Source organism: Boleophthalmus pectinirostris, unplaced genomic scaffold (genome assembly GCF_026225935.1).
Source record: "Boleophthalmus pectinirostris isolate CB_2022bp ecotype Guang Dong unplaced genomic scaffold, ASM2622593v1 HiC_scaffold_6, whole genome shotgun sequence".
In the NCBI taxonomy this organism is placed as follows: Eukaryota; Metazoa; Chordata; class Actinopteri; order Gobiiformes; family Gobiidae; genus Boleophthalmus; species Boleophthalmus pectinirostris.
The window spans coordinates 4022970-4039579 of NW_026571447.1; the positions used below are offsets into that span (position 1 = coordinate 4022970).

Genomic DNA, 16610 nt, shown 5'->3' on the forward strand with positions numbered 1-16610 from the left:
AAACACAACTCCTGGTCTGTTTTTGAGGAGAGAACAGCATTATAACATGGCTCACAAGAGTCTATAGACCAACAAGGTCCACAAAGGACAAACATTCTTCATGAAGAATTTATCCACAACTATCAAGGGAAGAAAGAAGGGAAAAGGAGAACGACAATGCATAAGTGAACTCCTGAGCAAAACTAATGTTATGGTCATGAATAAAACATAAGTAACTTGTTAGAATGATTCTAGAATTACAGTTCATGATGTAGATATTTGCGTAAACAGAGAGATTTGTGCAGTTTAAATGTTCGACATGTAATCTGTGAACATCTGTAGCATTGAACCTGCACAAGTTTCTCTGTCTATGCTGATATCTACATCATGAAATCCATTTTTAATTTTAATTCTAGCATCAGTCTGACTTAACAAGTTACTTCTGTTTTATTCATGACCATAATGTTAGTTTTGCTCAGGAGTTAGGGTTAGGCTAATGCGTTGTCATTGTTCACTTTTACATTTTCGTCTTTCTTCCCTTGATAGTTGTGGATAAATGGTTCATGTTAGAATGTTTATCTTTTGTCAACCTTGTTGGTTGAAGATTTGGTGATGGGGCAGATTTATGAAGCTGCTGGTAAATACGCCAGACATTTCCATAGACATTTTGTCATAGAAAAGCGTTAACCGAGAGTTATGTTTACCAGACGTTGCGACACTTCCGGTCGTTGTGAAAAAGGTCGATTTTGTGTAATATAGGACCTTTAACTTCTGAAAAATAGCTGAATACAATAACATTTTAGTATTTATTTTTAGGTTTTATTGGCAACAAAGCTGATTTTTAACATCTGAAATAACTGCAGTGTAAATACGCCACATTATAATGCATGTTCTAATTGTTTTTGTTTAACAGCACATAATTGTGTTTTCAGCTGAGAGACAGTAGCTCGGTCGGTAGAGTATTCATCCACTGAAAAGAAAGATGGCGGTGTGACTCTGGCTCCCGCAGGTGAATGCTGTTGCTGTTTCCTCAGGCAAGACACTTAACCAACCTTTCCCTCAGTGTCTGTGCACACTCTATGTACTATGAATGTGACTGTGTGTGTGTGTGTGTGTGTGTACATGGATGGGTGAGTGGTTCCTTGATGTGAACAGTTTTGAGTGACTTGTTTTTTTCATATCCAAACTCAAACTAGACACGGCCTTTGTAACTATTTGAAGCTACACTGTGAGTAGACTTACACCCAATAATATTTACATCAATATTCCAGTCATTTGTGAAGCGTTCAGTTCACATATCTTAAAAATATCATATAAATAAACCCCAGAACTATAAGATTAGGGGACAATATAAAGCCACTAGGTAACTCTGACAAATTCCACTTTGGATTTTACACAGGCTAAATATTTTTCTTATTTAAAAACAGGCCTAGTGCCATTTGGCAAATTTAGATGTTAATAGTTTTGACATGATTTAACAGGAGATAGGATAAATTGAAAATAAAGACCCTGTGAAGATGAAGGTACACTACTGCCATCTGCTGGTGGGTTTTATGTTAGCAAGTAGTCTGTGCTCTCCAGTGGTAAATGTGAGTTCAATCTTTTTTTCATTATTGTTAATTGCTGATATTAAGATTTGGATAATGAATATGCATTACTTTTGTTGTCATTATATTTAATTAAACAAACATTAGGGTACTAAACTATGCCACGGCAGAGCCAAATGAAATGCAAAAAAAAAAAAAAAAGAAAAAACTTAATTAAAAGGGGGTATTATGTAAAATTACTTTTTACTATATAAATTATAACGTTCTTCCCTCATTAAAAACCTGCCTGAAGAAGTTTTAAATGTCATTCATGCATGCTCCCTATATGATACACATCAATTGTGTTGTGATAGCGCTCTGAAGGGGGAGTGACTTAGCGTGAGGAGCAAAGGGAGAGGTGACTCAGAGCATCAAAAATGAAAGCTAAACTTATAAAACTTGTTAATACGTTGTTTTCGGCGAATATATAATTTCCAAAACAATAAAAGGCAACATGGTGATCTAAATATGTGACGTGTTAGCAGTTAATACCCCACAGAAGTAAAATACCCCCTCTTTAAAGGTGCACTATGTAACTTTTTGGTTGAGGGTCCATCACATGCTTATTTGTGCGGATATGTTATTACACTGCCTGGAATGTTCCACAGTATGACATTAAACAGCTCTACCTTACATTTATTCATTTACTGATGATTTTGTTGCTCAAAGATGCCCAGAAAAACAGGAATTCTCACTGTGAGTGGGGTTGCCTCTCCACAGATCTGACCTATAGCTTGATCTGGTTTGGTCTCCATGAGGGTAAAAATGTTTAAAACCATACTGTCAAACATCCCAGACAAAGCAATAACATTTCCATGGAGAAAAGCATTTGACGGACCAGAAAAGTAAAGCATTTGTAACCAGATAAGTTATACAATGCATCTCTAAAGAAAAAAATAAAAAAGTAAAACATTTGTAAAAGTAAAGCATTTGTAACCAGAAAAGTTACACAATGCATCTCTAAACAAAAAACAAAATAAAAAGCAGTTTTCGCAGCGACCATTCAAAGAACTACAACTCCCAGCAACCCCCGCGGCACGCTCCCCAGCCTCCCGTGCGTAAATTGCGCCGTCAGTTTCCGGTGGAAGTGCCAATGGATACATGACACAGTTGTTTGGGGGCGAGAAAGCCTGTGTGCTCTCAGACCGATCACAACATTACCCGGCCCCGCACCCAGCCCCGCACTACCGGCGTGTGCAGGGCCGACCCACCGCGGCAACAGACCCCGCTGTCCGCCTCTGCCGCCGCCCGCAGCGATGGAGGCGGTCCCGCGGATGCCCATGATCTGGCTGGACCTGAAGGAGGCAGGGGAGTTCCAGCTGAGCCCGTCCGTGAAGCAGGTGAGCGGAGCGGGGCTGACACAGGAGAGACGGTCGACGGTAGTCTCCCATCGCGGATTACCGGGAGAGGCTAACCGGATCACCCCGAATAAAAGACGTTAAACCCGCGTAGATGTCCATACAACTGGACGCGGACACATGGCGAATATTCCAGAAGAAGTAGCTTTCGTGCTAGTTGCTAATTAGGCTACTTTACTACGCTTTTCGAGACCAACGCCTTTGTTTGCTAACGTTAGCTTGTAGCATTTAGTTCACATTAAGAGAATTATCACAATAGATGAGTTGTTATTTTCTAATTTGGATATTAAATCGGCTAAAACGCACATTAAAGCGTTAGGTAAGTCGCTAGCATGGCTTCCAGGGATTTATCTAAAAACAATCAACAGGAAAATCTCGCCTGGTGATGTCACTGTCACATGCACCTTACTAAAAAGATCACACAGGGCAGCAGCTCTACGTGGCCAGAAATAAGAACAATTATTATAAATAAGTTCATTTTAGAGCCGGTTTAAGACACCAGACATTTGTAAACAGGTAGAGTAAAGTAGATTGACCACGTCCATATTTACCAGGTACAGTCCCAGTTTTGATCCCTGTGTCCCCTGTCCCTACAGATTTATACAAAATCAGTGATTTTTCCCAATTTTATACAAGAAGTGTCCCTACTTTTGACCAATTTGATCCCTGCCAACAATAAAGAGATGCATACATTTTTATTTGTTTAGGTAAAATACAGAAAAACTGCTTAAGACCCACTTTAACTCTTTGGCTTTTAACACAGTGTGAGTTGTGTGGGCCTTTTTTTACTTTTATTTAATTGTATTTGTTATCATTATTATTTTATTTTATGTTTTATTTTTTAGCTCTATGCACTTTAACGCTTTTTATTTACAAAATCTGCCTTTATAAAGAAAGTGGATTGGATTTAATAAAAAATGACCAAAACACAAAGAAAATGTGACTATAGTGACTTGTTAGTATACATGACATGTTCTGCATGACAGTTTTCCTTAATTATGCACTGGTTTTACAATTTTATTATTACCAACCACCAAAAAAACAGGTTGTCCCAGTTTTTTATTTTTTTTTACTGGTCACCCTGTTATAAAGAGGAGTTGTAGCTTTGGGCATAGTTACATTCAATCTCCCCTGATCTTGGATAACTTGTTGATGTTTTAAGTAAAAAAAAAAACAACAATATTGTGACAGAGGAGATTGGTGTATGCATATTTTTCAGTTTATGAGTGCATCTTCTCAATTTTAAGGGCTAATTTTTTCGACTCTAGGTTATAATGTAGTTTCCTCATCACAAACATACCTGGAATTGTTTTGTTTCATTCACACACGTTTAATACACAAACCCTACAGATTCAGGCTGAGTTCTTCTTTGAAACACTCGCAATGTCATACAGAAAATGCTTCACTCACTCACACTCACTCACTGTTTTTAAACTCTATCCACCTTCACTATCACTATTTTGATTGTTTCAGATCTGGAATAGACAATTCTAGCTGAATCAAAGTTAAAAGGAAGCTGATAACTTGAAAACTACTGCTTCCTGATAATAAAGTAGTACTCAAACGTGTGTGAAAGAAACGAAACACAACTCCAGGTCTGTTTTTGATGAGGTAACAGCATTCTAACATGGCGTAAAGCTCACAAGAGTCAATATAACATTTCATTTTGACATCACTAGCTGCAATAAATAAACATGAAGTTAGTTTGTATCTATATTGAGTCATAGAAGTCATTTGTTCAGAAGTCTACAACTCAAATCTTACTGTGCGCAGAAAAATAACGGAAAGTACCTTACTGTCCTCGTAGGTACACAAACCATGATAAATATTCAGCCTAAACAGTATTGCTGATCTTTTTAACGTTAACTTGATGCAGTGATTGTTGTGACAGGCCTATCCTTGTTCTTGTAACAATTCCAGTAACTTGTATTCTCCCTTTGGTTATATATTGACCTATATTTCATCACCTTCTTGGGTTGATAAAGGTAGTGTTAAAGTTGTGCAATACAAATGTTTTAACTATGAATGAATATGAATATTTGAAGTTGTTTTTCTAAAGTTTTTGAGTGCGCACATAGAAGTAATGGTGAAATCACGCTTGGTCAAAGTAAATGCTGCAGATCTTTGCCCTCTGTGATATTGTTGATAATAATTTACTGCCATAACTCTGCGTCCACCGGCACCTACTGGACACTAATGTCTTTTTGAATGCATTTTCAGGAGAGAGAGCTTTTTAAATGGTTGACAAATTGGAAAGTGTTGTGGACAAAAACATGACAGTGCAAGAAATACTATGAACAAAGTCTTTAATCATTGTAACAGAGTATTAACTAGGGTTACAAGTTAATTATAGACTGTATAAATGGACATGGCTAGTAGTGGAAATGTACATACATGGAGACACTTCTGGCTCCATCGACTCGATTTTGTATTGAAAAATTGCTACTGTCAGGCTCCTTATTTTGGTCTTAATATGTTGTATAACCTGCTCTACATGTTTGTATTTCACATTTTTGTCCATAAATCATTTTCTATTCCTAATATGAAACTTGGCTCCAAAATTGCTTCTATAACTGTTATCCTCGTTGAGCTTCATTTGACTGGAGCCAAACGTTATGGGTGACGTCACACTCCCTTAGTCCACTTCAGTCTTTAGCAGGGCGGGCAATTATTTTTTCCATGGGGCCACATGAGAAACAGAAAATATTGTGGAGGGCCGGGCCAAAATGCTTAACTCAATTCTACATAATATTAATTCTATTTCTCTATAAAAAAAAAACAAAAAAACAAAACAAAACTGTAAATATCATTGTTTTGACAAGTTGGTCAGACTGGTAAGAGTTTATGTTATGACTAAGCAATGAAAAAGTGAGGCTGCCTTGCAAAAATGTAATTAAAAAAAAAAAACACCTCTAAAATGAAAGCAATGCAGCTTTAGTCTATGCATGAGGAAAATGATAAAATATGTGTATTTTATAATTCCAAATTATCTTAAATGGGCCGGTCAGAGTCAACCAAACAACTGTATGTGGCTCTGGAGCTGGACAATGCCCAGGTCTGGTCTATAGTTACATTAAAAAATCATTTTGATAATATTAGTTAATTAAGTCAGTAATTAATTTTTCCAATTTAAATGTTGTCTTTGATTTTTTTCCCCCCCAGTTTATCTTGAAGAATTATGGGGAGAACCCTGACAACTACAATGAACAACTGAAGAAGCTGGAGACACTGAGACAGGTGAGTACAGGCCTCATCTTCTGGAGACAGTAGCTCAGTTGGTAGAACTTTTGTCCACTGATCTGAAGGTTGCGTGGTTCAAATCCCATTCTTGACATAAACACCATTGGCCAAGCGGTCAGATCCACTGACTCACAGGTTGGTGGTTTGATTCCAGCTCCTACAGATTATTGCTGTTGTCGTGTCCTTTGCCAAGACACTCAACCCACCTCTCTCTCAGTGTCTGTGTACCCTGGTGTATGAATGTGTGTGTGTGTGTGTGTGAATGGGTGAGTGGTTCTTTGATGAAAAGCACTTTGAGCCTTGAAGATTGACAATCACTGTTTAAAAGTAATCACTTATAATCAGACTAGGTGGTATGGCACAAAAATTAATCACAATAAATTTTTGCTGAACATATTGATTGAGCTTGATTTAATTTTTTTCAAAAGCAAAATTCACTGTTGATTAAATCTGTGCAATTTAAAACTACCATCTGTAACTTGATTAGATTTTCTTTGCCTGTAGATGGTATGACAAACTAAAACAATAAAAGAACATTTTTATGCGATGCTCTGTGGTTGTATCATGTCTTCTTTATGCAAATGAAAACCAAACGAGCGCATCACAAAGTTTGCAGCTACTTTTCATATCCAAGCACTTTGCGTCTCTTCAAGCATCTCTGTACAGTGGCCCTGAACACAAACTCACTGTGAGTGCTGTGTTTTCCAGAGCGCAGTGAATGTCACCCGGGACTTTGAAGGATGCAGTACTCTGAGGAAGTACTTTGGCCAACTGCACTATCTCCAGAGCCGTGTGCCCATGGGCCCGGGGCAGGAGGCAGCAGTGCCCATCTCATGGTGGGCAAAACACAGACACACAGACACACACACACACACACACACACACACACACACACACACACACACACACACACACACACACACACACACACACACACACACACACACACACACACACACACACACACACACACACACACACACACATACACACACACCCACACATGCACACTGACTGCATTCTCTTTAAATAGGAGTCACTGGCACACACTTTACTTATTATTTTTTTAAATTCAAACTTTTTAAAAATATCTGCTGTTAAAAACATGGTTGTGGGTTATTCCACAGTTTGGGGATTATCCTGATCATTTTTTGCGATCCATTAGAATTCTGCTAAATTGTGCCTATTACTGTAAGAATACTAATTATTTGACAGATCACAAGTTTCTGTTTTTTTTATTTTTCATAATCTGGCACTTGCTAATTGGCAGTTTTCTTGTAGAAATAGAATAGTAAAGTATAATATAGTTTTGAGTATTCTTTAAAGCACAGCATGTAACTTTCTGGAGGTGACACATCGCCTGCATGACTCCATGGAAATGGAAAGCCAGATCATGGAGACAGGTTTTATGCCGTACTGTGGAATATTATATTATAGTCAAAGGAACAACATTTCCGTGGAAACAAGCAGGAAGAGGCCTTCCTCCAGCCCAAATTAGAGTCTGGTTTGTTTGTCTTGGTTTGTGGAGATCCAAGCCCACTCACAGAAAGGAGGCATGTTTTTACACATTTTTCAGTGCAGTAAACACTCAAAAACCACCCAAAATGATAAAAACAATGTTTACGTCTATTTCTGGACTAAAAAACACATACTGTGGCTGTAAATACAAAGGGCCTTAAATAGTTTTAATTATACACAACATCCTCCTCTTTAATTTAGCATATATCCAAAACAGCATTTGTAATATTTTTCAATGTATCTTCCACTTTTAGTTAATAATATTTCACACATGCATATTTTCTCACCATACTGTCACATTAACCCATTTTTAAATGTAATAAAAACTGAACCAAACCAGACTTAAACAGGATCAAAACAAGGACACTGTATTTTCACATTCAGGCTCAGATAGATCAGATAAAAGACCTTTTTATTGCTCTGATGTGATGTTCACTTTACAGTTTAGTGATTTACAACGTACATCGAGCTGGACCATCAAATCTATGCGCTGCTAATTCAACTCTTCATTTATTATTCATGTGACACAAAATTGTTTCATTTTGAATAATTAAAACGTGGTGCATCGACTCAGAATTATCAGAGCCTAAAACGAAAACATCTGCAAACTTAAATTATTTAGTTTGAGCTGTGCTGTCCTAGTTTAGAGTTTTGGGGGGCTATTTAGACACATTAAATATGAAATTGAACAAAAAATATATGAAAATAATACAATTGTATCCTCCATAAAATCACAGAAGATGATAGTTTACAAAGTTAATGTTCTTTTGCTCTTTTGCAATGGTTTACAGAATGTATAAAAAAAATTCTATTCCTTAAAAAACACACAGTATATTTAAAAATGTAGAAAGTAGCAAAGAGTGTTTTGAAACCTTTCACTGTTATTTAAAAAGCAGCAGCAGTCAAAAGTTTGGACACACGTCTCATTCAGTGTTTTTTACATTTTTTTAAATTTATTTTGTGCTACTATTTACATTTTTGATGTAAGCAGTATATATGAAATTATTTAGTAAAGAAAAAAGTTAAATAATCATATTTTTCGACAAAGCAAAGGGTGAATACTTTAATCATAAAATATATAAGAAAACATTTAGTATTTACCTTTTTTGTTACATAAATCCATATATCTTACTTAATATACGGTATTTGATGTCTTCTATCTGTGTATAAAATGTAGAAAGTTGTTAAAAATAAAGCACAACATTACATAAATATTTAATTATCATTTATTAGAGTTATCAAATTAAAGCATTTGTACAAAGCTAAAGGTCCGTCGTGTTGTAATGTTGTTACCTCCTCAACAAACATACCTGGAGTTGTGTTGTGTTTCATTCACATTCATCTTTTATTATTGGTATAAGTTAACATCGTCCTTTTACATTTAATTAAGTAAAGATGGGAAATTCTAGAGCTGAAATCATCCAAATGATTCTAATGAAGTTGTATGGAGTTTAAAACACAGTAGACCACTTCCTGTATTACCACATGACATCACAAGATGGAACAGAGTGTTTTATGTTTGAGAGAACTCTCAAACTGAAACTAAATCTGCAGGGTTTGTGGGAATGAAAGAAAACACGACTCCAGGTCTCTTTGTGATGAGGAAACTACATTATACCAGAAATCAGAAATAGTCTAATATGGGCCCTTTAATAGAATTTCCCTTCTCTTTTCCAGGACCGAGATCTTTTCTGGAAAAACTGTAACACATGACGACATCAGCTACGAGCAGGCCTGCATCCTGTACAATCTGGGTACTGTTTCACACTCATCATGTTTTTAGCCATTTGGAAAATTGAATGAAACTTGGTGATATGGAACATTTTCTGTATTTAATTCTATTGCTCTGTGGATGATTCCAGGGGCCCTTCACTCTATGCTGGGAGCCATGGACAACCGAGTCTCAGAGGAGGTAACACACCGCATTATAATTAATTTTTTTCACGATAAAAGCATTGATTTTTACTCTTAAAAACAGAACTAATTTCATTTTTTATGTAAATGGCCCAAATTACACTATTTGATTCTGATTTATGTTATAATGCTGCTTCATTCACATATTTAACACACAAACCCTACATATTTAGGCTGTGTTCTTCTCTTAAACTGAAAACACTCCATCTTCCACCTTCTGATGTCATGTTGTAATACAGGATGTGCTTCACTGTGTTTTTAAACTCCACACACCTTTATTAGAATCATTTTGATCATTTCAGCTCTGGAATTGCCAATCTCTTCTAAATAAAAGGTAAAGAAGCTGTTAACTTGAAAACTACCACTTCACGACATCACAAGGTGGAACAGAGCATTTTCAGCTTTGGAGATATAGACAGACTAATAATAGAAGGTACAGGCCATTTAACACCATAATCTAGTCAACACGTACTTGAGATGGACCATGTTTAGTTTGTGAAGTTTGTGCTTTTGACAGTGTTACTTGTAAATACATACAGTAGATTAGGAGTGTAACGAGATCGTCACGGTTTGAACCTCACCGTACGATATTTATTGTGATATCGTAGGAAAGCTCACGATATGGTGGGGAGGCACATGATTAGGGATGTAACAATATCCAAATCTCTAGGTACGATATTTTCATGTACATCTCACTGTATGATATTTATTGTGATATTTTGTGGAGGCTAAAATGTCTTGACAAGACTTAATCCAAAGAACTAAGACTTAAAAGTGCTTAGAACTGTTATTTCTTCATGTAATCTACATTGAAATGGAGCTAAGGAGTCTATGTAGTTCCCTCTGTGTTTTTTAGCTATTGCTGCATCATAATTCTTCACTTAAGCAAAGAGACTTGTAATTCGATATATTATGATGGTCCACGATATTATTGTGAGAACGTTGATGATACAATATCACGATATTTCGGTTATTGTTACATTCCTAACATGGATACACATAGTAAGAGAAAGGAATGCCATAATCTCATTTTAAACTGTTGTGCTGGTGTGTTCTCAGGGAATGAAGGTTTCGTGCACTCACTTCCAGTGCTCGGCTGGAGCCTTCTCGTATCTGCGTGACCACTTCAGCCATAGCTACAGTGTGGACATGAGCCACCAGATCCTCAACCTCAACATCAACCTCATGCTCGTAAGTCACTGTCACTCTTACAGCCATAGACTGAATATACTGTACAAACGGACAGAGCTAAACTCCACCATCAACTCCAGCTCTAATTCAATTTGTGTTGAACAACTGTCACCCCTCTCTCTGAAACTGCAGCTGTCAGACTCATATTGTTCTTAAAATTCCCAAAGTGGGAAAAAAATTGCTCCTAAAATTCACTCCTATAACTGTTAGACTTGGTGAGCTTCATTTGACTGGAAACAGACACGGGGGGATGTCGCACTTACTTATGTCTACTTCTTTATACAGTCTGTGGTTACAACCAACACAGGCATCTGAACAAGAAAAAAATGCATAAGGAGGACAAAGTGTGGACTGAATAATTTTTGAATGGGAAATTAGTATAAGGTCGCATGGTAATACTAAAGACTCTATGGTGATGCTATTGGTGGTTTTCAGATTCTGTTGGTTACATTGTACTTTGCCATGAAATATCCAAAAGGTCCATAGTAATGCACTAAACTTATCTACTGTTTCTCCTAAGAGACAAGCAGGTGATGCCATCAGGCCAAATTACAGGTCAAATGTGTGGAGAGGCGACCGCACCTACAGTCAGTATGTGCTTTGTACTTTTGGTTATTCTTAACCCCGTGAAGGCACACCTGTGAAGTGAAGACCATGTCAGGAGACTTCCTCATGAAGCTCACTGAGAGAAGGCCCGGGGTTTGCTGTGCTATTGATAAAGGGTGGATACTTTGAGGAATTTGAATATGAAATATAAACAAATATTTATCAGAGTTATTTAACATATTTTTCTTTACTACATAAGTACTTACATACATTTGATGTTTTCTTTATGTATGTAGGAAGTTCTAAAAGAGATGATGCGTCTAAACATTTGACTGGTAGTGTATTTGTATGTCAGTGTTATTTAACCAGTCTTCAGAGTGTGTGTTAACAGTCATGTGACTGTGTGTCTTTAGGGTCAGGCCCAAGAGTGTCTCCTGGAGAAGTCCATGCTGGACAACAGGAAGAGCTTCCTGGTGGCTCGTATCAGTGCTCAGGTGAGACAGAGGTTTGAGAGGAGAGCAGGTATGAGACAGATGTGTGTTTGTAACTGTGCGTGTTTTACAGGTGGTGGATTATTACAAAGAGGCGTGCCGAGCTCTGGAGAACTCTGAGACTGCCTCCATGCTGGGAAAGATTCAGAAGGACTGGAAGAAACTGGTCCAGATGAAGATCTATTACTTTGCTTCTATTGCACATGTGAGTGTGATGTCATTGTGTTTCAGTGATTATGGTGCTCAGACGAGCTGATGGTGCAGATTAGCAGCCTCACTTCCAGGGCAGCTATGGCAACAATGGTAGCTAGTAGTGAGTTAATTTATAACATTATATATTTTAACAATTTGAAAATATTTTTATATTAATTAATATATAATTTAATTTATATAATTATATATACATTTATATATTGCCTTTCAAGACACGTAAAGCACTTTACGGTGAATTATTCATCCACTCCATACTATTGTTACCACAGCTGTCCTGGGGCAGACTGAGAGGCTGCTAGTCTGTGCCATTAGCCCCTCCAACCACCACCAACACACACCCCACTGGCACCCCACTGTGGCGCTTGATATTCCCAGTGGTCTCCCATCCAAGTACTGACCAGGCCCAGCTCTGCTTAGCTTCTGAGGTCTGTCGAGATCAGGCTTTGATAAGGAGGTTTGGCCACAAATAAAAAGTGTACATTAAAGTAGAAGTCTGGTTACAAACAGAAATGGTTTACCTAAAGTTATTCTGTGTGATTATACCTTTATTGCTTTGAGTTTTTTTTTTTTTTTTTTAAACCAAGTAGCAGGTCACTATAAGATGTGAACTTTGGAATTTTTATCATACACACACAAAAAGGTTTCACCCCAGTGTGTCAAAAAGTAATCTGTTATTTGATTCATAGCCGTTGTTGCCACCAGAGGGCGCACAAAACATGGTGTATATAAACTGCCCTTGATCAAGCAGTGTCTTTCCCACAGACTTTATTCAATCCACAACAGTCTGTCTTAAGGCTATTAACTAACTGTTTTAAATTTTATTTAATATAGCCCTCCCATTTTCTATGTTTTTAATTTTTGACTTTACATTTCTGATTCATTTCACCTTCCAGCTCCACATGGGGAAACAGGCGGAGGAGCAGCAGAAGTATGGAGAGAGGGTGAGTATGCTCCTCCACTGCACGGACACACTGGTCACTTCTTCTGTTATTCTAAATGATTTTGTGTCTCTAGGTGGCCTACCTGCAGAGCTCCCTGGACAAACTCAATGAAGCAATCAAACTGGCCAAGGTAAGACAGTTTTAATGCTCCAGTCATGAGCACATTATGGCCCTGTATCCAATTTACATCAGTGTATTAGAGCAAAGTGTGTCTTACCTCAGTACAGATATGTGGTATAAGCATAGACTGTACACATAAAAGGACATAAATAACCTGCCAAGTTCCAAATAGGAATTGAGCATGGGCGCACTTCCGGTTCCAATGACTCTGGCTCCAATTCAGATTGTATTGAAAAACGTTACCTTACTGTGTAACTGCTCCTGTCAGATTCCTCATTTTGTCTTAAAATGTTCATATTAACCCGCTCTTTGTGATCCTGGTGTTTATATTTCATTATTTTGTATGAAAATCAATTTGTATTCCTAAAAAACAAACTCTAAAATTGCCCCTATAACAGGTAGAATTGGTGAGCTGAATGCTGTGGGTGACGTCCACTTCTTTATACAGCATCTATATACAGCATGTGTCTGCATCTAATTATAGAGTGTTTTTGTCCAATAATCTGGAAGTGTGCTGTTGGCATTCTAATTGCTGTTGGCATTATCGTGACAGCAAACTGTGCTTTGGCCTCATAAAGTCAAAAGCGCATATAAACTCAGCGTGGTTAATAATGAGGATGATTTGAATAAGGCAAGTGAGGAATAACTTTGGACCACCGCAAACCGTAAACTAAGACAGTAACTATCAGGTCCAGCTCCTTTAGTAATAAAAATATCTCTCTATAAATTTTGCTGTGTGTTCTTCTTTCCTATAGGGTCAGCCTGACAGTGTGCAGGAGGCACTGAGATTCACCATGGATGTCATTGGTGGAAAGTAAGAACATAGAACTGTGTGAATACTGTTGAATCTGAGTAACTTGTTTATGTAATTTCACACACAGGTTTAACTCTGCAAAGAAGGACAATGACTTTATCTACCACGAGGCTGTTCCTGCCTTAGAGACTCTCGCTTCCGTTAAAGGTGAGAGAAACAACATAAAACATTGAGTGATAAACATAAAACAGAGTACAGACTGTTGCGTCCTCAGGCATGATTTTTCATTGTGTGGCTTAGTCCTGTATTTGTAATCAGAAGGACATCTGGCTTAAAACATGATCTGTCTGTAAAAACGTTTTGAAGCATTTTATTTTTAAATAACTTCTGTTTTCCTTTTGTGCACAAAGGCGCTCCTCTGGTGAAGGCTCTCCCAGTGAACCCCACAGACCCCAGTGTGACCGGGCCGGACCTGTTTGCCAAACTGGTGCCTATGGCAGCACATGAAGCCTCCTCACTCTACAGGTCACCATAATATACACCTTTAGCCAAACCCTATGATTTTTTAAAACAGAAGTTACAAATGTAAATACAGTTCTATGGATGACAGATGAGGGCGGTGCTCAAAGCTTTGAATGATTCCCTGTGCATGAACGATGGGAACAATCAGTGCTTTCATCATCCCCATCTGTCAGAAAAGATGAAGTAAAACTAGAGATACTTCATTTAAAATGTAATATATTTTCTATGTTTTAGTGAGGAGAAGGCCAAGCTGCTGAGAGATGTGATGGCCAAGATTGACAGCAAGAATGAAACGCTAGAGTAAGTAAAAATATTCAATAATAAATACTATGGTATTATTATTATGGTATTACAAAGTGGTATTATTGTAAAGGAGGTTCATTCTCTAAATAAGTGGCACGAGAGACAGGGGCCTCAATATTTGTGCAGGACAAAAGAGGGACAGGTGCTGATGCTTCCCTCACCGTACTATACTGTAAGTAAAAACAGACTAGATTAGAGCTGCAGTGTGGCATACCACCATAACATGCCTGTGCCCCACAATTTGAGAGCCCTGATTACTGCTTGTGTATTCAGAGCAGTGTTGAGTGCTGTGTTGTGTGTTTTGTTGACAGACAGTTCATGGACTCTCTGGGCCTGGAGCCGGACTCTGTGGATAATCTGGACATGTACAGCCACATCCCCCCGGTGCTGATGGAGAAATGTGCTGCTCTGAGCGTCCGACCAGACACAGTGAAGAGCCTGGTGCAGTCCATGCAGAGTCAGTGCAAACCAGCTCCTAAACACACACAACCACACAACTCTTCTCATACATATAGACAGATTATTTGGTTATCAACAGAGCGTATACTCGCACAACCTGAGTGCTGAACGTGCCGCTGTCTTCGCACTAAAACAAGTTATGATGCTAAATGAATGTGTTAAATGTAGGTGAGCGCTATGTGGTCACTGATATCCATAATGTGCTTGTTTTAAGCCCAAAAAGCACATTCAAAACTCAATACTCTGCTGAATGTTTTAAAACTTTGTGGTACATAAAGTTTCAGAAACAGATTTTAAATAATATTATAGCTCTGTGGCTCATTAGTTTCACAGAGCTGATTAGCCCTGAGCTTTTAAACATTTAATATACTTTTTTTTTTTTTTTTTTTTTTTGAAAGTTTGGGAAAAATTAACGGCAAAATTCCAGAACTGGGGAGTGGGTGGTTGCAGTTGTGCTCTAAGAATATTATACCTGACACATGTGGCATATATTAGATAAACAGAAACTGAAAACAACTCTTTTTATATTCACTTAAACCTCTCTCTACCTCCCAGTGCTGTCGGGAGTCTTCACTGATGTGGAGTCCTCACTGAAGGAGATCCGTGACGTCCTGGAGGCAGATGAGGCGGGGGAGCGGGCAGTGCAGGAGGCAGTGGGGGCCGGGGCTTTGACCGAGCTCCACCCCCCTGCGCAGGCTCAGGCGCTGGCAGAGATACGCAGGGACCTGGAGAAGTACATGGAAGCTCACGATAAAGCCAGCTTCACCAACACAGAACTGCACCGAGCCATGAACCTGCACATCCACAACCTGCGACTGCTGGGAGGACCCCTGGACAGTCTGAGGGAGGCCCTGCCCAGCCCACAGCTCTCTGAAGGTGAGAGGGAACCAAGCAGGTACCAGGGCAGTTAACTCTGTACAGCCCAGCACCATAACAGCAGCCATCTTACATGGTGTAGACTTGGGCCTGAAATGGTAATAAAACTATCATTTGATTTAAGCCTTAAGTTGAAAGTTAGATCATTTCTGTAGTTTATGATCAGGGACGTTTCATTAACCAATGCCTAATTAAATAATAATGCACTGGATTTATATAGCGCCTTTCACAGAGCAATATTCATTCACTCCACAGTCTGGTGGCGTGTACTGTAGCCACAGCTGCCCTGGAGCAGACTGACAGAAGCCAATAACGGCACATAGGCAGAAGTGTCTTGCCTAAAGACACAACATTTTGCACTAGAGACACTGCTGTCCCACTGTTGCTCCTGGTATTCCCAGAGGTCTCTTATCCACAAACCCGGTACTAACCAGATCCAGCCCTGCTTAACTTCTGATCAAACGAGATCAAACTTTGACCAGCTGAAGGTCTGAATGTTCCTTACTGTTCTAATGTATCTTGCAGATAACTGATTCTAATCAAGTGTTAATGTTGGAGAAATCCTTGTCCATTTACACACAGAGGATGTTGTTGCTTGT

General features: G+C 38.4%; 1 protein-coding gene across 1 annotated transcript in view; it reads left to right on the forward strand.

The window, feature by feature from the left end:
- The first annotated feature begins 2651 nt into the window (after positions 1 to 2651).
- The window catches only part of ptpn23a (protein tyrosine phosphatase, non-receptor type 23, a), a 31360-nt gene continuing 17401 nt past the window's right edge, over positions 2652 to 16610 (forward strand). The window contains 16 exon segments of the mRNA XM_055164288.1: positions 2652 to 2905; positions 6086 to 6160; positions 6872 to 6999; positions 9359 to 9435; positions 9544 to 9593; positions 10655 to 10786; positions 11746 to 11826; positions 11897 to 12028; positions 12930 to 12977; positions 13051 to 13107; positions 13853 to 13911; positions 13979 to 14058; positions 14262 to 14376; positions 14608 to 14673; positions 14988 to 15133; positions 15691 to 16011. Coding sequence (XP_055020263.1) covers positions 2822 to 2905; positions 6086 to 6160; positions 6872 to 6999; positions 9359 to 9435; positions 9544 to 9593; positions 10655 to 10786; positions 11746 to 11826; positions 11897 to 12028; positions 12930 to 12977; positions 13051 to 13107; positions 13853 to 13911; positions 13979 to 14058; positions 14262 to 14376; positions 14608 to 14673; positions 14988 to 15133; positions 15691 to 16011 — 1651 coding nt within the window. The 5' untranslated portion in view covers positions 2652 to 2821.